Below are 24750 nucleotides of genomic sequence, written 5' to 3' on the forward strand. Positions count from 1 at the left end.
CTAATGGTCGTATCTACATTTAGGCATGGCCACCAAGACAGCCTAAATGCCAAATGACAATTAGCTTGATACAGTTGTTTTACAGTGATGGATATACAAATAATACATCTCAGAGAAGAAGAAAAGAGAAGAAAATTGTTTAATAAAGTGTCACAAATTGTACTTAATAAAATTCATCATAAAATATAGACATACAATTGAGTACAACATCCGGCCAATACGGCCTATGAGACACTATATTGCATTTAGAGACAAAAGTTAAAATTAAATAATAAATTACTAACAGATATTAAAATAGTGTAATATTACTGGGAATGCGAAATTGATCCCCGAAGTTAAAAGGAGGACAACAAGGTGAGGATAAATAGTGAAGAGGTAGGTATTTGTTTTATTTATTTATTTTTTTTTTTTATTCAGCCTCGGTAACCACGGTTTTACATAAACCATACAAGTCCACGTGGTCAGGGACTACTGGTTTATAGCCTTAAACTTTTAACAATCATATTTTAAAGAAGAGGTAGGTTAATTTGTGAATTGACGACGCCTAAACATGCGTGGGAGTAAAGCGGCTACTTGTTTAATAGGATATTGTTGGGTACAGGGAATTAATTGCTGTGATGTTTTATTAACTATTCCCGGTTTTGAGCAATTTTGAAATTCGTTGTTTTCGTTTGGAGATGAATGGGCTATAATTGAAAATGTGAAATGAAAAAAAATAGTTGCTGGGATTAAACTAAAACACAACGTACATTTGATCAGTCTTGCGATCAGTTCAGGCGAGCTACAGAGCCTTGGGACTCCAACTATACACCCACTATATCCAACTTAACACCAACTATAAAACACCTGAAGATGAAAAGAAAACCATTTGAAAGTATTTCGTCAAATTCCACCAGCGTTTTTCAATGTTTATTCGGAAACGTGATAATTAAGTGTATACACGGACTTTGTGAATGTTAATAACATGCGAGCGCTATGTCTGACACAGTTCTTGACGCATGGATTTCCGAGAAAGCGTTTACTTATAAAGGGAAAATAAGTAACCATATATTTTAATCATCAAACAAAAGTAAGTCTTTATTCTTGACAGATATCGCGATTCGGCAATATTCAAAGCTAAACATCGATGTATCGTGGTCCATTTGAAGTATCGTATTGGGATTTACGACAATGTTAAACTTTGTATCGATTCACTGTATCGGCGGCCGATGGATCGATGCATCGATGCGTATCGATGAATCGTCACACCACTAATGCCATTTTCATTTGAACAACGGATAGAGAACACCTTCTACACAATTTTGGTTTAAATTTCTTTATCTGCAAGCTCTGTTTCTAGCTATATCTTTTAACAAACCTGTCTCCCCGTATTACAAGGTACACCATCAAATGTTATCTATCAACTGTTGCCGAGTTGCCCCCCTTAACCATGCAAGGGTCTAAACTGGTTCATCTCGTGGTAGACGTAAACGTCCAGCTCCCTTAAGTACCAATTTTTAACCGGCTCACTAATTCATCCAAGTTGTATGCCTGGACCCATTGCCGCAAACTCTTCACCAATATTCAACCATCGCTTATCAAAATTATTGTGGTCTCCGACATACATTTTGTACCCTCAAACTTCATTGTCTTCAAGGAGGAGCAGTGGGTAGTGGTCAAACCCCGGGACCGGTTCTCATTCCCCACATGAGAACGTTACTGGAGTCCGCTCTCCGTTTTTGGCCAGCGTAAAGCAGAAATGCGGCGTAAAATATACTTAATGAGTTAAGCTAATTTAAGAATCTAAATCTTTGGATGAAATGATCCGTGGGATTCAGCCCCATACTCTGGAGACTGGAGTCCATGTATATAACAGTGACGTGTAGGCTCCCACCTTCTCGCCTTCTTTTTCTATCGAGAGCGGAAGGTCGCGGGTTCGATCCCCGGTCGCGTCATACCAAAAGACGTTAAAATATGGTACTTGTTGGTCCCTGTCTGGCGCTCGGCATTAATGGGTACAACAAGGACTGGTCGGCTCGGAGTCAGTATAATGTGTCTGAGTGAGGTATTCATGCTTCACTGCGGCATGGTATCTCAGTGGGCTAGCACTATAAAACCAGCTTTAAGTCTGGGCTAGTACAAGCAGCCGCACATACACATACACACGCATGCACGTCGTCATATGAGCGAAATATTCTCAAGCACGACGTTAAACCCAATTTCACCTCACCTCACCTCTTTTTCTATCACCATCCTTTGTTCCTTGTATAAACACACAGTGTCACCTGTGAGCTCCGTGAAAGAATTTAACTTTGACCCCCACTCCTCATCCAACACTCGCGGCCATAGCGACCGTCCAGTGTGTCTGTTTACCGAGTTTCCCTGCCGTGATCTCACCCACTAATGTGTTTTTTAAGACTACCTTACACCTGCTATAGCCGAACATAACCTTTCATTATACCAGACACGTCTCTAGTCTAAAATCTATATTTTCTTCGATGTTTATTTCATGTTGAATAGATCTGTGTGGACGTTTATAAAATAATAATCTGGATTGTTTTTCATTCAGAATATACCTATATTCCCAGGTCATGATAGAGGACCACGCCAAACACACGCCCTTTACTGTTGTTGCATGATGGCGGCATGTTAAGAGATCACACTACCCAACTTTTCACAAGGTATATTCCTCCAATGACATATACAGATCACACGTGACACCCTATCCCTATTAATACATGAGCAGTATGCATGACGTATTTCCCATAGCCATATGTGACTGGGTATTGTGTAACGCTTGAATTGACGTATTTTCTTAAGATCAAGAAACAAATCTTTTCTACATTTTTCAGTAAAACATCTTGTGGGTAATTTACCAGTATAATAACTGTAACGATATAAAACCGACCCTCTGTTTCTCTTGTTTTGCCGTAATTTTGATTGAGACAACACGCACGTCTTACAAGTGGTAGGTTCAAGGTCTATGCCTTCAGAATTCAGGGAAAACCATGTTCCTCTTTTCAACGATGTCAGTACACACCCACATACTGCACCCCACCAAACTGACAGGTTAGCTGAATATAAGTCCGTATCCCAGTGGCAGCTGATAGTAGATGCTCGACATAGTTAAATATGTTCAGTAAATATGAAAGGCTTCTGTTAACAAAAGACGCATTTCAGAAACATCAGAACATGGAGTTACTCTTCAACGGTTACCTCCCTTGTTTTTGAGGTTCCACTGTCAGACAGTACAAGGAATGATTCAAGTTGCTCGGTGCCTTACCCCGGATGATGATGTATAAGACACTGCGTAGTTTGCGACCGTTTCACTAACGCTACAGGGAAAGAACGAATACACATCTCAAGGTAGGTTTATTGTGGGTGATTCGGTGGGGTATTTATCACTAAATGTGGATGGTGTTTCTTTAGCGTATGATATACACTAACTAGAAACCAAACAGTTATAGTTACACTAGAATCAAAAGGGGATCAAACGACAACATGAAAATGTTGTATACAGTGAGAAAATAGACAGATATACTCTTAACGAATTCGGACAGTTTTGACGTAGAAACATTTACACAATTAACCACTAAGGTCTAGAATACCCAATCACTGATGATGATAATGGATTGTATGGGAAACTAAGGACTAGATGATAATGGATTGTATGGGAACAGGTCTTTAATCACTGATGATGATAATGGATTGTATGGGAAACTAAGGTCTGAAATACCCAATCATTGGATGATGATAATGGATTGTATGGGAAACTAAGGACTAGAATACCCAATCACGGATGATGATAATGGATTGTATGGGAAACTAAGGACTAGAATACCCAATCACTGATGATGATAATGGATGATGATAATGGATTGTATGGATTGTATGGGAAACTAAGGTCTAGAATACCCAATCACTGATGATGATAATGGATTGTATGGGAAACTAAGGACTAGAATACCCAATCACTGATGATGATAATGGATTGTATGGGAAACTAAGGTCTAGAATACCCAATCACGGATGATGATAATGGATTGTATGGGAAACTAAGGACTAGAATACCCAATCACTGATGATGATAATGGATTGTATGGGAAAAACTAGAATACCCAATCACGGATGATGATAATGGATTGTATGGGAAACTAAGGACTAGAATACCCAATCACTGATGATGATAATGGATTGTATGGGAAACTAAGGACTAGAATACCCAATCACTGATGATGATAATGGATTGTATGGGAAACTAAGGACTAGAATACCCAATCACTGATGATGATAATAGATTGTATGGGATGATGATAATGATGATTGTATGGGAAACTAAGGACTAGAATACCCAATCACTGATGATGATAATGGATTGTATGGGAAACTAAGGACTAGAATACCCAATCACTGATGATGATAATGGATTGTATGGGAAACTAAGGACTAGAATACCCAATCACGGATGATGATAATTGATTGTATGGGAAACTAAGGACTAGAATACCCAAGCAGTGGTGATGATAATGTATTGTATGGGAAATTAAGGTCTGAAATACCCAATCACGGATGATGATAATAGATTATATGGGAAACTAAGGACTAGAATACCAACATTTTAATCATTGGTGATGTTAATGGATTGTATGGGAAACTAAGGTCTGAAATACCCAAGCATTGGTGATGTTAATGGATTGTATGGGAAACATTGGACGGGGATACCCAAGCACTGATGAGTGCGGCATTATCTACAGATATCCAACTGAACTAAACTGTCAACTCTGTCTTTATACGGTACTTGTGTTTTATTGCAGTCATGCCTGAGAACCGACCAACGTCGAAGCTATGGGTAGGTTGCCGTATAATTGTTTTCGAGCGTTGTTCAGAGTAAAGTGCATTACGTTTTAGTACAACAAAGCATGACGACTATATATATACAAACGTATGCCTATATTTGCTATTTCATATGTCACTATACAAGACAGATTTAAATAAAGTGATGGGGTACCATCGACACGTATTTTAACGTGCGGGTTTAAAACGATTTGGATTTAAAGGATTAAAAATAGAACTGACGACAATCGCCTGTAAAAGAAATTCATTGGTTAACATTTTCAATAAGTGATATGTCTTAAGAAATGCGCACTTCACATATGAAAGGAAATGTCAGTATATTTACTTACTAACTACACATATTGAGATTTGACTAGACACGTATTGATTAAGGGGTTGATACAAGAAAATATACCTGGACAACTGCGATACACGCACGCACACACAAACGCAGGCAGGGAGGCAGCCACGCACGCGCACACATACACGTAAACAACTTTATACTTTAGGTTTTAATCCCTTATAAGAAGTAGAAGATATTCTAATGTCTTTTCTATTTCCCCATCATTAATTTATTTGTGTATGTGAATTCAAATGGATATTAATAATGCTGACGCCTCCGTATGTTATTTTAACGATTCTCTTTTGCGATATAATACCTTGTGAATCATATCAAGTCAAGTCAATGTGTTGGGCGCAAATAGGCCCACGTCGCCCTAAAGCCATAACACCATCACAATCCCGTTAAACAAACGGTTATTCTAAAATTGAAATGCATAAAGATAAGCTAACGTAGTTAAATGCACTGAGTTAACAGGATGTACGAGGTGAGGTGTTTACCAGCCCTGTATTCAGTCAATGGGTCGGTATTGACTTCCCCCTTCCGTCACATTGTGTGTGCTATTTGTGGATTTGTGATAATGTAAACACTCCTTTTGTAGAGTTATTTGTAACACCTCTCCATGGAAAATACGAACTTCATTGGGTACATCATATTTACAAGGAATGTCACCTATAGCCTATATCAAAGTCTATAGACTTTCAGAGGCTAGAATGTTCACTAACCCATATCAAAGTCCAGATGTCCCGAGGCTAGAATGTTCACTAACCCATATCAAAGTCTATAGACTTTCCGAGCTAGAATGTTCACTAACCCATATCGAAGTCTAGATGTCCCGGTGCTAGAATGTCAACTAACCCATATCAAAGTCCAGATGTCCCGTTGCTAGCATGTCCACTAACCCATACCAATGTCTAGAACTTTATGTCCGAGACAAGAGTGACTATCAGCCCATACCTAGTAGCTACGTCTAGAGTTCCCGACATAAAAATGTCCACTACCGTTTATCAAAATACAAAGAATCTATACACCTTAGTTAATTTCAGCACAGCTCTTATTTTTATTTGAAGACATCATAAGTTAGCGATATTATAACCCCGAAATGTTCTGTTCTGGCGCTAAGGCTACAATGCTCTTCGACACTAAAATAATTTGATTTAAAGCTTTGAAAACCACCACCACCACCACAACAACAACCCAAAGGAACATTTCCCGCAGAACACACAACTTCTGATGACTATTAGTTCTTTCAATTTTCATTTACCTCATTTACATTACCTCTCTCTTGTTCTCAGTCCCATTTCTTGTGTCCCGTGATATTGCTGGAATATTTCTAAAAGCGGCGTGAACTAAATTCTCTCACTCACTCACTCACTTGATCATCAGTTAATGTGGATGTTTGACAATGAGTGGATGCTTATAACATTAACCTCTCCTGCGGGCCTGTATTCGACATACTCGTTACTGTTTGATTTCCTTACGATGAGTTTAATAATTGCACGCGATTTTTGTCAGAGATATTTGCACTTTCTCGCAAAGATCAGAATCAAAGCTAGTACAATGTGGAAAACGTTATGTGAATTAAAACGGTTTTATAGGGCCGTTTCAAAACCATGGAACAGAAATGTGTCCGCGACTCATAACGAGCACCAAAATACCTTTTCCGCTATAGAAACATATATATGTGCGCCCATATATTGTTATAATTCTGGCTGTTGTCATACACAGTGAATGTCATATGTAGATCATAATGAATCTGCCGTTTATATATATATTCAACCTCGATATTGCTATGACAAATCGTAATGTACCATCGAATTTGCCAGAGAAGGATCTTGTAATCTTTATATGCAGTAACAACCGTTATCAACAATATGATCGGAAGCAGGTATATTACGTACGCTTCATCGCCTTGCGCTTCGAGTCGAGTTTACAGCACACAATGTCATGTGACTGACTGACTGAGTTTGGTTTTACGCCGCTTTTAGCAATATTCCAGCAACATCACGGCGGGGGACACCAGAAATGGGCTTCACACATTGTGCCCATGCGGGGATTCGAACCCGGGTCTTCGGCGTGACGAGCCAACGCTTTAACCATTAGGCTACCCCACCGCCCCCAATGTCATGTGAGGTGAGGTGAGGTGAAATTGGGTTTTACGTCGTGCTTGAGAATATTTCGCTCATATGACGATGTGCATGCGTGTGTATGTGTATGTGCGGCTGCTTGTACTAGCCCAGACTTAAGCTGGTTTTATAGTGCTAGCCCACTGAGATACCATGCCGCAGTGAAGCATGAATACCTCACTCAGACACATTATACTGACTCCGAGCCGACCAGTCCTTGTTGTACCCATTAATGCCGAGCGCCAGACAGGGACCAACAAGTACCATATTTTAACGTCTTTTGGTATGACGCGGTCGAGGATCGAACCCGCGACCTTCCGCTCTAACCACTACACCACGGAGGCGGTCCACAATGTCATGTGGCTACAACATGGCACTAGCATGTCACACACGACGTGAAGCTTGATTACAGTACATGACATCTGTCTAGCATCTGTCGGCCCGTTTATAGCAGCTGTACGTACCTCTGGCTTTAGAGTAGTGAGTGAGTTTAGTTTTACGCCGCTGTTAGCAATATTCCAGTAATTAATATCACATCGGGGGACTTCACACTTTGTACCCATGTGGGGAATGGAACCCCGGTCTTCAGCGTAACGGGCTACCCCCCTCCACACACACTGCCACATAACAGTAAGTGAGGATATCCTATAAGAACTGTGTAGCAATACAACCCATAAAAGTTTCAAACATCAAACTAACCCCCACCCCCCCCCAAGAAAAATATGTACATTTAAATAAATAAATAAATAAATAAATAAATAAATAAATAAATAAATAAATAAATAAATAAATAAAAAAATAAATAAATAAATAAAAAAATAAATAAATAAATGCATTCAACAAACAAACCAAAGCAAGTCTTAATCCACCCGTCATGTGAACCAGGTTTGTCTTCTCAAGGTATAGTGATTATACATTATCGATTTGTAAAACTGTATAACATCAAATACATAATGTTTATATAACCATCTGTTCAGTTCAAGAACTGTTCACGCGACAACAGAACCAACATTGCCACGCCCAGTTTAACCTCAGTCGCTCGTGAATAGTGAACAGTATCTTCGACTTCTGATTGACCATATAGACTGTCAATGAAATGTTCTGCGTGTAATGCCCCATGCAACCCTCAACGGTGTCTCTTTCAGGTTGTCGTTGCCATCTTTTTCTTGCTAGCAACGTTGTCGTTGGCAGGCTACATTCTGTGGAAGGAGGTTTTGGTGAGTAGAATTCTCCTTAGTAGATATTATAAACTATAGTAGTTTTGGATAGTTGGCGATTTCATCATTAGAAAACAGTACCTAGGAGGAGGGTAGGTCAGTTTGTACTCTCTTGGAAAACAGGGGTTTTGGTGAGTTAGCACCCTCGTCATTACCAATCCTTCGTAGATTTTTCACAAAGGAACCTCTTTGAGTAGAACAGCAGGACTATTTCCTAAATACTCCAGTTGACGATACGAACGAATTGGGATTAGATAAGCATTTTTGGATACGACTGTCTCTTGTGGCAGGCATGTGATGCTGGGGAGCTTTACTGTTATCTTGACCATGCAATCAATTGAACTGTCTCTTGTGGCAGGCATGTGATGCTGGGGAGCTTTACTGTTATCCTGACCATGCAATCCATTGAACTGTCTCTTGTGGCAGGCATGTGATGCTGTGGAGCTTTACTGTTATCTTGACCATGCAATCCATTGGACTGTCTCTTGTGGCAGGCATGTGATGCTGGGGAGCTTTACTGTTATCCTGACCATGCAATCCATTGGACTGTCCCTTGTAGCAAGCATGTGCTGCTGTGGAGTTTTACTGTTATCCTGACCATGCAATCCATTGGACTGTCTCTTGTGACAGGCATGTGATGCTGGGGAGCTTTACTGTTATCTTGACCATGCAATCCATTGACTGTCTCTTGTGGCAAGCATGTGTTGCTAGCTTTACTGTTATCCCTGACCATGCATTAGACTGTCTCTCGTGGCAGGCTTGTGATGCTGTGGAGCTCTACTGTTATCTTGACCATGCAATCCATTGAACTGTCTCTTGTGGCAGGCTTGTGATGCTGTGGAGCTCTACTGTTATCTTGACCATGCAATCCTTTGGACTGTCTCTTGTGGCAGGCTTGTGATGCTGTGGAGCTCTACTGTTAACTTGACCATGCAATCCATTGAACTGTCTCTTGTGGCAGGCTTGTGATGCTGTGGAGCTCTACTGTTATCTTGACCATGCAATCCTTTGACTGTCTCTTGTGGCAAGCATGTGTTGCTAGCTTTACTGTTATCCTGACCATGATATCCATTAGACTGTCTCTTGTGGCAGGCTTGTGATGCTGTGGAGCTCTACTGTTATCTTGACCATGCAATCCATTGAACTGTCTCTCTTTGGCAGGCTTGTGATGCTGGGAGCTCTACTGTTATCTTGACCATGCAATCCTTTGGACTGTCTCTTGTGGCAGGCTTGTGATGCTGTGGAGCTCTACTGTTATCTTGACCATGCAATCAATTGGACTGTCTCTTGTGGCAGGCTTGTGATGCTGGGGAGCTTTACTGTTATCCTGACCATGCAATCCTTTGGACTGTCTCTTGTGGCAGGCTTGTGATGCTGTGGAGCTTTACTGTTATCCTGACCATGCAATCCTTTAAACTGTCTCTTGTGGCAGGCTTGTGATGCTGTGGAGCTTTACTGTTATATTGACCATACAATCCATTGAACTGTCTCTTGTGGCAGGCTTGTGATGCTCTGGAGCTTTACTGTTATCCTGACCATGCAATCCATTGGACTGTCTCTTGTGGCAGGCTTGTGATGCTGTGGAGCTCTACTGTTATCTTGACCATGCAATCAATTGACTGTCTCTCGTGGCAGGCTTGTGATGCTGGGGAGCTCTACTGTTATCTTGACCATGCAATCCATTAGACTGTCTCTTGTGGCAGGCTTTGTGTTGCTGGGGAGCTTTACTGTTATCCTGACCATGCAATCTGGACTGTCTCTTGTGGCAGGCTTGTGATGCTGTGGAGCTCTACTGTTATCTTGACCATGCAATCCTTTGGACTGTCTCTTGTGGCAGGCTTGTGATGCTGTGGAGCTCTACTGTTATCTTGACCATGCAACTTTGGACTGTCTCTTGTGGCAGGCTTGTGATGCTGTGGAGCTCTACTGTTATCTTGACCATGCAATCAATTGGACTGTCTCTCGTGGCAGGCTTGTGATGCTGGGGAGCTCTACTGTTATCTTGACCATGCAATCCATTAGACTGTCTCTTGTGGCAGGCTTGTGTTGCTGGGGAGCTTTACTGTTATCCTGACCATGCAATCCTTTGACTGTCTCTTGTGGCAGGCTTGTGATGCTGTGGAGTTTTACTGTTATCCTGACCATGCAATCCATTGGACTGTCTCTTGTGACAGGCTTGTGATGCTGGGGAGCTTTACTGTTATCTTGACCATGCAATCCATTAGACTGTCTCTTGTGGCAGGCATGTGATGCTGGGGAGCTTTACTGTTATCCTGACCATGCAATCCATTGGACTGTCTCCTGTGGCAGGCATGTGATGCTGGGGAGCTTTACTGTTATCTTGACCATGCAATCCATTGGACTGTCTCTTGTGGCAAACATGTGCTGCTGTGAGCTTTACTGTTATCCTGACCATGAAATCCATTAGACTGTCTCTTGTGGCAGGCTTGTGATGCTGTGGAGCTCTTACTGTTATCTTGACCATGCAATCCATTGAACTGTCTCTTGTGGCAGGCATGTGATGCTGTGGAGCTCTACTGTTATCTTGACCATGCAATCCTTTGGACTGTCTCTTGTGGCAGGCTTGTGATGCTGTGGAGCTCTACTGTTATTTTGACCATGCAATCAATTGGACTGTCTCTTGTGGCAGGCTTGTGATGCTGGGGAGCTCTACTGTTATCTTGACCATGCAATCCATTGAACTGTCTTGTGTGCAGGCTTGTGTTGCTGGGGAGCTTTACTGTTATCCTGACCATGCAATCCTTTGGACTGTCTCTTGTGGCAGGCTTATGATGCTGTGGAGCTTTACTGTTATCCTGACCATGCAATCCTTTGGACTGTCTCTTGTGGCAGGCTTGTGATGCTGGGGAGCTCTACTGTTATCTTGACCATGCAATCAATTGGACTGTCTCTGTGGCAGGCTTGTGATGCTGGGGAGCTCTACTGTTATCTTGACCATGCAATCCATTAGACTGTCTCTTGTGGCAGGCATGTGATGCTGGGGAGCTTTACTGTTATCCTGACCATGCAATCCATTGGACTGTCTCTTGTGGCAGGCTTGTGATGCCAGGGAGCTTTACTGTTATCCTGACCATGCAATCCATTGGACTGTCTCTTGTGGCAGGCTTGTGATGCTGGGGAGCTCTACTGTTATCCTGACCATGCAATCCATTAGACTGTCTCTTGTGGCAGGCATGTGATGCTGTGGAGCTTTACTGTTATCCTGACCATGCAATCCATTGACTGTCTCTCTGTGGCAGGCATGTGATGCTGGGGAGCTTTACTGTTATCCTGACCATGCAATCCATTGAACTGTCTCTTGTGGCAGGCATGTGATGCTGGGGAGCTTTACTGTTATCCTGACCATGCAATCCATTGGACTGTCTCTTGTGGCAGGCATGTGATGCTGGGGAGCTTTACTGTTATCTTGACCATGCAATCCATTGAACTGTCTCTTGTGGCAAGCATGTGTTGCTGTGGAGTTTTACTGTTATCCTGAATTGTCACGGGTCTTAACTACCGTAGTGGTGACAGTCGTAGGATCTTGTGTAGGTGCCACGCATATACATTATTTTAAAAGAGGGGTAGCAGTTTGCCCACGGAAGTTGAAAAATCTATAAAATAAGGCGTTATTGGGTTAATAACCAATCATCTTTAAAACGTTCGACAACATGAATCCCAAGTACGGCCTCTGCACGCCATCCAACTACCTCTGGATTCGCGTACAAGTACGTGAGGTAGGGTGAGCTGCAGTAATTCAAGCAGATGCTTCGTTTCAGTGGTCCACCGGGATCCCCTGCCATACAATGTATGGAAGCCTCACATTAACCTGCTCACTTACAACATAACCTCAGACAAATAGTCCAGTAGTGGGTGAGAGAGAATAGTTTGACGCTGCTTTTATCATTAAAGTAATATCATGGAGGGTGACAACAAAAATTGGCTTCACAAGTTGTTCCCATTTGGGAAAGAAAACCCGGGCCCTCGTACGAACGTTTATCAGGATCCCACCGCCCATCAGGTTCTTATGGCATCTATGCGTCATTTAGATCCCTGTAACCATGCATACCTGACTGTTGGACATCAACCTGATTTCCAAACCAAAAGTGTCAGACAGTGACGAAGGTATAACATTTGCTTCCATGGCTTTAACGTTTATCATACCGGTACTAGATCAGAAACACTTTAAATTTACAGGCAAATCTCATAATTGTGTAACTAAGAAAAATCCAAATTTTCATAGTGATATCACAAACGGTTCCAGAGGTGCCGGTATACTCCAATATGGGAACATTGGCAGGATCATCGTGAAAAATGAAACAAAACTATATTTTTGCAACACATCTTTTATTTCTAGAAATTTAGTGAACAAAACGTTTAAACCGATGATGCAGGAATGTTCCGGGAAGAGCTAGGTAATGAAATGTTTGTTAGACAATCACATAAACCGATGATGCAGGAATGTTCCGGGAAGAGCTAGGTAATGAAATGTTTGTTAGACAATCACATAAACCGATGATGCAGGAATGTTCCGGGAAGAGCTAGGTAATGAAATGTTTGTTAGACAATCACATAAACCGATGATGCAGGAATGTTCCGGGAAGAGCTAGGTAATGAAATGTTTGTTAGACAATCACATAAACCGATGATGCAGGAATGTTCCGGGAACGCAGCTGGAAATGTTTGTTAGACAATCACATAAACCGATGATGCAGGAATGTTCGGGAAAATCAGGTAATGAAATGTTTGTTAGACAATCACATAAATTCTTCTTATGCTTGCAGTAGATTGGTATTGATTGCTACCTTCTAACGCAGCTGGAAAGGGATTTCAGCAAAATTTGTCGATTCATGTGTAAGTGTTTCTTCTTCTTATGCCCAGCCAGGTCATCTGGTTCTACTTGGGGATTTCAGTATCCATGTCGATTCTGTGTGTCTATCAATCTCCTAAAGCGCGTGTCTGGTCCAAATCATCGATCAGGTCATACACTAGACCTAGTCATAACCAAAGATAGGTGTGATATTCTGGATGTCGTTGATGTTAGTGACAAACAGATATCTGATCATTCACCTATTAAGTGCTCTGTCAAACTTACTAAACCTAAGCAAGTGAGAAAAGAAATTAGGTCCAGGAAGGCTTGAAATATAGACATTAGGCAGTTTTCAATGACAATGGATCTTCTGAGCTGCTTCAGTCACTCTCTGATATTTGTGGAGTTGATGATTAGACTGATGTGTTTACTACTTGCTTATCACGAATACTGGATAAGCATGCTCCTCTGTAGTCTAGTTCTGTTGCCATTCGTCCTCACTGTGGCTGGTATAACGATGACATCTGCAAGCAGACAAAGATATGCCGTGCAGCTTGAAAACAATGGTGTTGTTCAAAATGATGAATTCATCGCCAGCTCAGATGTCACCTACATTGGTGAGACAGGCAGACCAGTAGCTACACGAGTGAAAGAGCACAAAACTTCAGTGGACAAATCAGATCTAAAATCTGCAGTTTCCGAACACATTATGAATAATCCCGATCATGAAATTGACTGGGAAACTGAAGTCCTCTCAAAAAACATCAGTGCCTGGCGTAAACGCAAGTTGATTGAAGCTATCTTCATCAAACGCACAAAACCAGCAATAAACAGGGACCAGGGTGTCTACCTCCCAAATGCATGGTACATAAAACAATAAGACAATACCCTACCCTCGTCACTGTTCCCATGTATAAAGCATAATTTCTATGTATACACTGCTATTACTTTACATTCTATACATTTATAAATACGTCTCTGTACATTTCTAATTCAATCAACAATTTTGTATAAGTATCTGCACAGTTCTAAATTGATCCATTAATTTTGCAGTAAATGACATCTTATATATTCATAATAACATGTATTCTATGAGCCATGTCATCTGTATCTATTGACCACCACATGTATTGCGTCGTCATAGCATTGTGACGTCATAAGCATTGTGACGTCACGGCCAGAGTTAACAGTTACTGTTCAGTTTACCTGATGATGGGGCCAGAACAAGCCCTGAAACGTTGTACTCGAGAATAAAAAGAAGATGTAACCCAGAAAAAATCTCTATGTTCATCAAATATCATCTTCTAAAATGCCAATCAAGCATTTGATTTAGAGAGTTGGAACATTGGCAAGTATCTTAAGATCAATATGGTTAAAAAATTATTAATTTATCTTCACGCATAAAAAAGTTACAAAGCCTTTTATGACATGTTCCCATATGGGAACATTGGCATGAAAAGGGTTAAACAGGCTAACATCTTCCTCGAACCGAATAATGATGCATTACATTAAGCATTAATGAATATAGGGCTAACCTTAATTTCAGTTTCACCATTTTTTCAAAGCGGAATTTTGGTACAAATGCTGATAATGTTGTGAAAATGATCAATTATTGGATTCGAGGACCACTACTTCTTCTTCTCGTCCAGACAATCACAGCAGGCCAAGAGAGTGTCCATAGGAACCCTGACCGAAAGGTTCCAAAACATATGCTCCACAGTGGTGTCTCTCGAAAAATACTCAACCAGGCTGCACATATAAACACAGCGGTACGACGTGGTGACCAACTCAGACAAAACTGACTGCCACATCATCAAATACAACAACGGCTAACTCCAACACGTGGTGACCAATGTTATTGTTTTACTGATAAGTATGCCTGTGTATTTGCCACATAGATCAAGCCGGTTGTTATATATCCAATCTCATGGGCCAAACGGCGGTTGTTAACAGGTATGCCTGTGTATATACGCTCATGGGCCAATACGGCCGGTTGTTATACAATGCCCTGTGTATATGTTATTGTTTTACACGGCCGGTTGTATGCCTGTGTATTTAGTATCTCATGGGCCAACCACGGCCGGTTGTTATACACGTACGGTATCTCATGGTTGCCGGTTGTTATACATGTATGCTGTGTATATAGTATCTCATGGGCCAATACGGCCGGTTGTTACGTATGCCTGTGTATTTATCTCATGGGCCAACACGGTATCTCATGGGCCAAGTACTCATGGGCCAATACGGCCGGTTGGTTGTTATACACGTATGCCTGTGTATTTAGTATCTCATGGGCCAATACGGCCGGTTGTTATACACGTATGCCTGTGTATTTAGTATATCATGGGCCAACACGGCCGGTTGTTATACACGTATGCCTGTGTATTTAGTATCTCATGGGCCAACACGGCCGGTTGTTATACACGTATGCCTGTGTATTTAGTATCTCATGGGCCAACACGGCCGGTTTGTATTTAGTATCTCATGGGCCAACACGGCCGGTTGTTATACACGTATGCCTGTGTATTTAGTATCTCATGGGCCAACACGGCCGGTTGTTATACACGTATGCCTGTGTATTTAGTATCTCATGGGCCAACACGGCCGGTTGTTATACACGTATGCCTGCATATCTTTCAATGTAAGGGTGGGTGGGGTAACCTACAGGTAAAGCGTCCGCTCGTCACGCCAAACACCCGGGTTCGATTGTCCACATGGGTTCAAAGTGTGAAGCCAATTTCTGGTGTTTCTTGCTGTGATATTGCTGGAATATTGCTAAAACACGTACTCGCTCACTTTAAATGTAAAGAATGTTCGTGATATGACATCTTGTTTAACCATGTTCTACCTAAACGTTAACTTCAGACGTGAGTTATCTTCATGCCACATTAGCAAGCCTGCTGCTACTTACTGGATGAAAATGCTCATTTCTACACTGAAACGTAGTTCTGGTAGAAAAAGTTGAAATCCAGATCAGCCCCGCCTTGAATAGCCGTGGCGATATTTCACCTTCATTTTTCATATTTCATTATGTGGGACCATACATTATAAGTCCATGTTTTAGGTTCAAGAAAACCACGGAACAGCGCATTGTGGAACGATTCCCAAATCTGTTCCTGACAAGAAACCAGCTGCAGCAGCGCGTCAACCTTACCACCCGGTACACACCAGTGAACAGCTATGTCAGGGGGGCTGATAATTGTAGACTCAATTGTCTAAACGAAACTACAGCAAGATTTGGAAAACAAAGTTCTGGTTATATCTGGCACCACGCATGCTGTCAAACGTAAGTTGACGTTTTACTCTCTGGGAGTGAGTGACTTGGTGAGTTTCTGCTTCGTGTGTGTTCAAATGGGTAATTAATTTCAGATATATGTATGTTTCTTTATATATTGATTTAAAATTGGACTGACTGACTGACTGAGTTTGGTTTTACGCCGCTTTTAGCAATATTCAAGCAACATCACGGCGGGGGACACCAGAAATGGGCTTCACACATTGTACCAATGTGGGGATTCGAACCCGGGTCTTCGGCGTGACGAGCCAACGCTTTAACCATTAGGCTACCCCACCGCCCCTTTTAAAATTGGAACTACAGAGAGTTGAAAAGATCGTTGCAGAAATATAATGACTGAATGTAACAGTCTCTAAGAAATATTATTTTGTATCAAAACGAGGTCAGTCTAGACGTCAGTCTGTACGTTTTGTATCGGAAACTGATTTGTTGCCTGTGCTTTCATTGACATGTTCCAATCCGTTTGTAGTTCGTTTAAGGATTAATTACCAACAACTCTGATTAACAATATCAAATGCTGCTCGTACAGTAACTCTGATACTGTTAATCTAACTTCCTAAAGTTTGTTGCCAAAATCCGGTGTCACGTGATGTTACAGACAGATATTCTATCGAGCCGAAGATACCCTGACTAATATATTTGGTCACGTCAAGAGGATAGCCCAGTTTAAGGATCACAAACAGTATTTCAAGAGGGAGGTATGCAGGTAAGTGAAGAGAATGGTCGCTGTACAGTTAGTGAGTGAGTGAGTGTGGTTTTATGCCGCCTTTAGCAATACTCCAGCAATATCACGGCGGGGGACACAAAAAACAGGCTTTACACATTGTACCCATGTGGGGTATCGAACCCGGATCTTCGGTGTGACGAGCTAATGCTTTAACCACTGGGCTACGTCACCACCCTTCACAGTATACATTACGATGAGAGAACAGAAACTTTAAGAAAAACGTGTTTCACGAGCAGTATGTAGGTATTTGACTGACATCCATATAAGCAGCATTCTTGCCCCTTGACAAAACCATTTCATAATTGTAGAACATATGGTCACAGACAAACAAAACCCCGTTTCAGATGCTTCTTCAACTGAAGCAATAACCATCGCGCGAGGTTAATGCTTAATCAGCCTGTCAATCAAAATAATAGAATTAAAACAGAAGAATATGCTTTCTCGTCGTAGATATGTTTACTATAAAACCTCTGGCATGCCAATGTGTGATGAAAATTTCCAACAATTTTCGAACAACTCTCATTCATGATTTTACAAAAATATTTCTATTGACATGAATCTATACTATTCATTCATATTGTAACACCCTTGGGGTGCACGTGGGAAAACAAATAACACAAGGAGACGATGAAGTAGAGAAACAACTTTTGCCCTGATATATGCAAACTTTGTTTTAATTTTGTTTCAATGGCAAGAATGTAGATGGGATTTTGTTAGCAATGCAATAAAATAAATGATGCCAATAAATATCACACACTACTCGGCATATATATATATATCTTGCAGAAATGATACTGAGTATGTAATATAGTTATTAAATTGATTGTAATTTGACTTAAAATATATACCTAGAAGCAGTTATGGTGATAAATCTAAGTCAGTAGAGGTGGCAGGTAAAAATATGAGCAGGAGCCTTTAATCAGACTGAAAGTCTTATTGTATCTAAATCGAGTGACCCGACTGAATCGAATCCGAATGCGAATCCGAATCGAGTGTGTCAGGCCTTGACCAGTGATCGTATTTATAGGCATCATCAGGAGGTCATGTGACCTTTCTCAACCAATCAGAACACAGGTTTGATGGCTTGCATACAAGAAACACTGCATAGGCAGTTTCATTTCTAACACAAGTAAGTGACTACTAATTGTCCTTATGTTGTCCTTCTTGTCCGGATACAATTAGGACACAGTAGAAATAATCAGGACATCGAGACAATTTGTTATAATAAAACGGACAATATCTTTCCGTCAACGTAGCGTCAGTGGCCGCCATCTTGGTTTGTGGTCGGCTCTATGACAAGTGAAATTTACAAAAGCATCAGTTTCCTTTATCATATGGTATTGTCCTTATGTTAAATAAAGTGTCCGAAAAGATCAACCATGATGGACAAGTGAGATTTGTGTAAACATGTGATATAACAAGAATAAGGACAACGATTATATTCAGGCCAAGCGGCGGGACGACATTTTGACAGACGAACAAGTTTGCTAAAATATTTGGTAGATTCTAAATGCAAACAGAGAAAACGGACAGCAGACTGTCAAAGTGCCTAGAATGATTGTCGGCAACAAATGTCAAAACACGAAACGACTGTCATATTGCAGGTACAAATGTAGGAAATACAGGTGGTTATACATTGTCCTCTATATCGTAAAGCATGGCATTTCTACCATAGAATGCAGGAAAATACCAGATAATGAATATGTGGCTTTGATATAAAAACGGACATCCAATTTATAATTAGTCACTCAGCCTAACGTAAATGTTGTTGACAGGTCACCGTAACCCGAGAAATGTCAAACAGATCAAATTCATTATTCAGTTCAATCAAGTGTAATTTTCATTAGTATCCATCATGGAATACACTTTAAAACACTTCTGAGCAAGAAAGTTATCAGAAAATCGTCATTAACAAGTGTAATAAGTCATTGTTTATCTGGGTCAAAAGTCACGCTTACTTTCTATAAATAGCCACGAAGCAGGAGTGTACACAAGAAATAGTCCCTGACAAACATCGGCGTTAACACTCAAAATACACAATGATTCAAGACAGTGAATAAATACATCATTTGGAGACATGAAATACATAAGTCTGTACAATAATAGTACTGAATGACATCAGTAGTAGAATCCTTCATGGATGTAAATAGCGTAGTGACACACAGTCGTAATTAGGTCATGTCTGACAAGTGCTGCTACCGCGAACGTTCAGTGCTTAATTAAACATAGCTATCAACAGTGAATATGCCCTCTTAAAGATGCCTCAGATCTGTGAACTTCAGAACCAGGTAACTGTCTATGATGTTGTAAGGTTATTATTTACTTTAATGTTAAAAATATGGATGGACATTTGCAGATAGATCGTGATATAACGAAAATAGGTGACACTTATGATTGACAAAGTTTATATGATGTTTTTAATACTTATACTATATCAATTTAGATTCTGTTACAATATGTTATCAAACTGAGGGACAGAAGATTTTAAACTGAATTTGTGTTATAAAATTATAATATTAGCTTTTTTAACCTTCACTCATGTAATCTGTTCAATGTTGTAAAGTGCATGTTATTCTTTTTAACTATAACTGTGCAAGATGACCATCAGCAGTTGTGTTTTAGCGATGTGTTTCTAAAGAAGATATATTTTGAAAAAAAACAACCCCAAAACCAAAAAAAAACCCAGAAGGATTCTTTGAGTGCTGCATAAGGACCAGTTCCGTTTGTTTTATAGTATCCATAACTTATGGCATATTCAGTTGGAAATCAACACATGGTAAAATCTGCTATTGAGGTATTGTCTGCTCCTTATCAACACCAGGTTCTCAGAGTCTTGAACACCTCTTGATTTTATATACTCCTTACTGTTTCAGGCACGTTCTCAACTTCGGATATGGCGTGTGTTCACAGAATGTGGAATACGTGACGGCAGTAACCGTTGACGGCGACGACGGCGACATGGGAGATATATCAGACGAGCTTCACCACGACGAGGACAAATATCAAATCGACTGGGTCAGGGTTAACGGAAGCTGCAAATGCCTGAACAGAGGTCGTCATTTCAATGACCCAAATGAATTCAGTGGCTGAATACTATTGTAGTTATATTTATCCCAGTTAGTAACTATATTTGAAACTGTCGCTATTTATGAAGAATTCAGGCCCTAGTTTCAGGCCCTAGTTTCACTGATTCCCGGTGATCTGTTCTGGACGGTAATCGAGACTATGAGTATTCTAGTTCACCTTCATATTTGTGAAACCAATGAATAATGTTCCTATTGTGTAAAAGAGGAAACGATGATTCTGAAGGTTATGAATTATAATGTTGTAGTTTGCTCAATAAATTACACACAGATGTAAAGTAACTGTCATTTGAATATATTCTGAAACCGTTTTGTTGCATCACAAATCATCAATTAACATCAAGTCACCAATTGCATCCCAACGAAAAACTGTTGTTGGTGTTAGTTAATATATAGTTTTTACTTACTTCCAACATGGAGACAATATTCCATTGTTCACTTGTCCACATGGTAATGTATAGGGTGGTAAACACCAGTCCACCAGTGGTTGTTTCTTGAACGCTTTCAAGCTAAATTTTGTAAATTTGTTGGCTCCAAATCTACCAATGTTGCTGTATTGGGCGAATGTGGTCGTTATGGTATTGACGTAGATACATATGTCAGATGTATAAGATACTGGTTCAAACTTCTTTATATGTCTCAAAACAGGTACCCCAAACAGTGTTATAGTATGTTAGTAGGTTTAGATGCAGCTGGAAGGGAAACTTGGGTTACTCATATTAAGCATCAATTGTATTCTCTAGGTTTTGGAATAGTTTGGCAATGCCAAGGTGTTGGTGATGTGGGATGCTTTATAAATGACTGACTGAGTTTGGTTTTACGCCGCTTTGAGCAATAGTCCAGCAACATCATGGCGGGAGACACCAGAAATGGGCTTCACACATTGTACCCATGTGGGGATTCGAACCCGGGTCTTCGGCGTGACGAGCCAACGCTTTAACCATTAGGCTACCCCACCGCCCCGCTTTATAAATGAATTTAAGCATAGGGTTAAAGATTGTTATGCACAAACATGGTATTCTGAGGTGTCAAACTGTTCCAAACTAAATTTTATGCAGAGTTCAAAGTGTCCCTCTTTCCCGAGCTATACCTAAACAGTTTACGTAAAGAATACGCACGCATGCTTACCTTGTTCAGAATCGGCGAACTCGATATAATGCAAAATACAGGAAGGAGGCCGGGTATGGACAAAAACATCCTATGTAGTTTAAATGCTATTGAAAATGAAATTCATTTTATTTTTGTTTGTCCTGTTTATCATGATATACGTCTTAAATTTTTTCCTTACTTCCACGTGGACACTATCAGTCACAGAGAGACTCTTATAAGAATGCTACAGTCCTCTGATGTTTTATTGCTAAAAAAAACTGGCAAATTTTGTGAAAGACGCTGTCAGTCTACGATCGTCATATCTTTAAAATTTAGGAAATGCAGCACCAATTGTAAATATTTGCATATAAAATGTACGTGGGCCTGAGGCCTTATTACTGAAATAAATGAATGAATGTAAACACTTGACCGGAGTCGTGGTGTAATAAAAATGGTAAAAAAAGAAAGAAATAGAGAAAGCATGTTTGAGTAATGTATCAACTGGTGTCCCGCGATGTGACCGAGACAACTGACTCTGGACCACTGGGTTGTCTAATTCTAAGGTAGAGATAGTGGACTAAGGTTTCAATGCGAATAGAAGTACGGATTACACCAATGGTGTGTTACACAGGGTCTCGGGTATATGTCAGAGAAAGCTAAGGAGTCAGTAGCTACCACAACAAAACTGTATACGAGTAGCCTGAAATGAATGAATTTATGTAAAAACTAATGTAAGCAGACAAGGAACGGATAGAACGCCATGTTTGGCATGAAATTTCTCATTCTTGTAACTGGCTTTGAGATTTCAGAGGTACTCTTCTCGAGCTACTTACACATATTACCGCTCCCCGTCGCCATGGCGTGTCTCGGGCGCTAATCCAGCCGTGAGAAGTTTTCCAGGTTGTTACACTAAATCAGTGCAGATTGAATCATTGTGAGTGGATGATTTTTTTTCCCTTTAAATTACATCCATACAGTAATTAAAAACGACTATATTTATCAATATTTATTGTTGCCTTTTTAACATGATGACTTATGCTAAATGTGATCACAGATGTTTTTAAGTGGGTGACACTTTGTGCGCAAGTGGATCTAAATAACGTTACTATAGAAGTGAAGGGGGAATAATATGTGTGTAATTTGTGTAAAGTCAAGGAGCGATGGGTCCGAGGATCGTGGCTCGTAATTACTTAAACGTTTCTCACCCACATAACGTCACATGCACATACAAGAGTTAACGATACACAAGGTTTGATATTTAAGTAAACTTCACTTCTCCAATACACAACTAACTGGACAGGATTGACTTGTCAGAGAAAGGGCAACTAGAGTCACCAAGACTCGACCCCATCTCAAAACCGTAAAGCCTAACAAGACAAGCTGTTTTTACGGTTACTCACTCTGACTTGACTTGTTGGGGGTATCATTAACACAGATCAGAGGATAAACAATTTGTGTTGTAATCTGGAAATTCACAACGGATGAGTCACCATTTGTCTACTTTTATACCCGTGAAGGTCCGGGTTAGAATATTGGCCTTCAGTAACCCATGCTTGTCGTAAGAGGCGACTAACGGGATCGGATGGTCAGGCTCGCTGACTTGGTTGACACATGTCATCGGTTCCCAATTGCGCAGATCGATGCTCATGCTGTTGATTACTGGATTGTCTGGTCCAGACTCGATTATTAACAGACCGCCGTCATATAGCTGGAAAATTGGTACTCACTATTTTAACCTTATTTCGAGTTTCAAATATACAATCAAGAGTAGAACTTAAATGTGAATCTTTTGTTTAATAGATCCTATACTGTACCATGTACACTTCATGTATATGGGCCTATGGCCTTCATACAATAAACATCTGATTTTGAAACATTTTGTGTTTCTATTTCCATATTTTTCTAAATTCAGTGACTCAAATACAGCCTTAAACTATCGATAAGGAGGACGATATTGTGGATCTTTGTTTTGTATGATATATCTGTGTTGTTTGGAATGCATTTTCACCTGTGAGCGGGTATTGGTTTCTCCGCTTTTAGCAATATTTCAGCAACATCAGGACGGGGGACACGAGAAATGGGCTTAACAAATTGTACCCATATGGTTTTCCCCTTAGATATAGGAGTATATAATTAACTGTCAGAGGTGGGAATGAAATAAACGTTAAACCTCGTCAGTGACGTGTGCCTCTCGTCCTGATTGGTCATCGAGATATAGCAGGATGTACTACCCGTGGGGATACATTTCAGTGTATACACCAAACAGGGAGCGGTTAAAAGTCAAGCCTGAATTCTTGTCAAAATGTTAATGTATGTAACTGCAGTCCATATTGATTCGGTCTATGACTGTCGCAGCATGCAGTGTTTGCAGTCGGGTGCGACGTCTCTAAAGAATTAATTGTCAATGACTCTTTTTGTAGTCAAAGTTTAAATTCACATCACTCTGATATTTCATATGTGATATAAATAGAATCATCTAGCTATTTAAGGGTGACCTTCTAGACACGGACATGTTCACTCGGAAAGTCTCGGTAAGTTACGGTCTCCGAGAGGAGAATGGTAGCAAACACTTACTCCTGTCAGAACGCAGAACGCAGAACGCAGAACTCATACAAGTTCTGATATATAGGATACTAGTATTTATATAGCGCACCTATCAAACTAGTACATGCTCAAGGCGCTGGTAATAAATGGACGCATTTCATTTGTTTGATGTTTAACGCCGCGCTCTGCAATTGTCCTGTCATAATACTATCTTTAAATACTCGTGTCTTGACAAGATTCTCCACTGACTGATATTACTGGAATCGCTGTATGTAACTGGGATACGATGAAATGTATCGACCAAGTCAGCGAGCCTGATCACCCGACCCCGTTAGTCGCCTCTAACTACAAGCATAGATTGCTGAAGACCAGTCGTCGACTCTAATCCAGATCTTCACCGGTTTAACATATAAGAAGATAATTCAGTGTCAGTGAAGATCTAGGTTAACATAAGTGCCAGAATCCATTTCCATATATTTTGGAAGCATCCACTGAAGCAGCTTTGATCTTTCTGTTCATATTGTATCATAAGCATGTGTTTTACGAATCTGTAGAAAAGAGATGATACCTGGGTGCCGTTGTACAAAGCAACCTTAGCGCTACGACAGCCGTAGGTCTGTGCTCTGGTATGTGAGTTACGATCACCTTAGCGCTACGACAGTCGTAGGTCTGTGCTCTGGTATGTGAGTTACGATCACCTTAGCGCT

The 24750-nt window shown here is 40.5% G+C and overlaps 1 protein-coding gene and 2 long non-coding RNA genes across 3 annotated transcripts; all 3 read left to right on the forward strand.

The window, feature by feature from the left end:
• Positions 1-253: 253 nt before the first annotated feature.
• LOC124281090 lies at positions 254-577 on the forward strand. Its single transcript, XR_006899841.1, has 2 exons — positions 254-375; positions 518-577. It is a non-coding gene; the product is annotated as an uncharacterized LOC124281090 (long non-coding RNA).
• Positions 578-3156: 2579 nt separating this feature from the next.
• Positions 3157-8493, forward strand: LOC124281085. Its single transcript, XR_006899840.1, has 3 exons — positions 3157-3345; positions 4794-4828; positions 8424-8493. It is a non-coding gene; the product is annotated as an uncharacterized LOC124281085 (long non-coding RNA).
• Positions 8494-13822: 5329 nt separating this feature from the next.
• On the forward strand, positions 13823-21205 carry LOC124281046. Its single transcript, XM_046717055.1, has 5 exons — positions 13823-13922; positions 15204-15258; positions 16370-16591; positions 17199-17306; positions 20201-21205. Exons 1-5 carry the CDS (start codon positions 13823-13825, stop codon positions 20415-20417), a joined length of 702 nt encoding a protein of 233 aa, XP_046573011.1. The 3' UTR covers positions 20418-21205.
• Positions 21206-24750: the final 3545 nt, after the last annotated feature.

Source organism: Haliotis rubra, unplaced genomic scaffold (assembly GCF_003918875.1).
Source record: "Haliotis rubra isolate DU_JTF1 unplaced genomic scaffold, ASM391887v1 Scf279, whole genome shotgun sequence".
NCBI lineage: Eukaryota > Metazoa > Mollusca > Gastropoda > Lepetellida > Haliotidae > Haliotis > Haliotis rubra.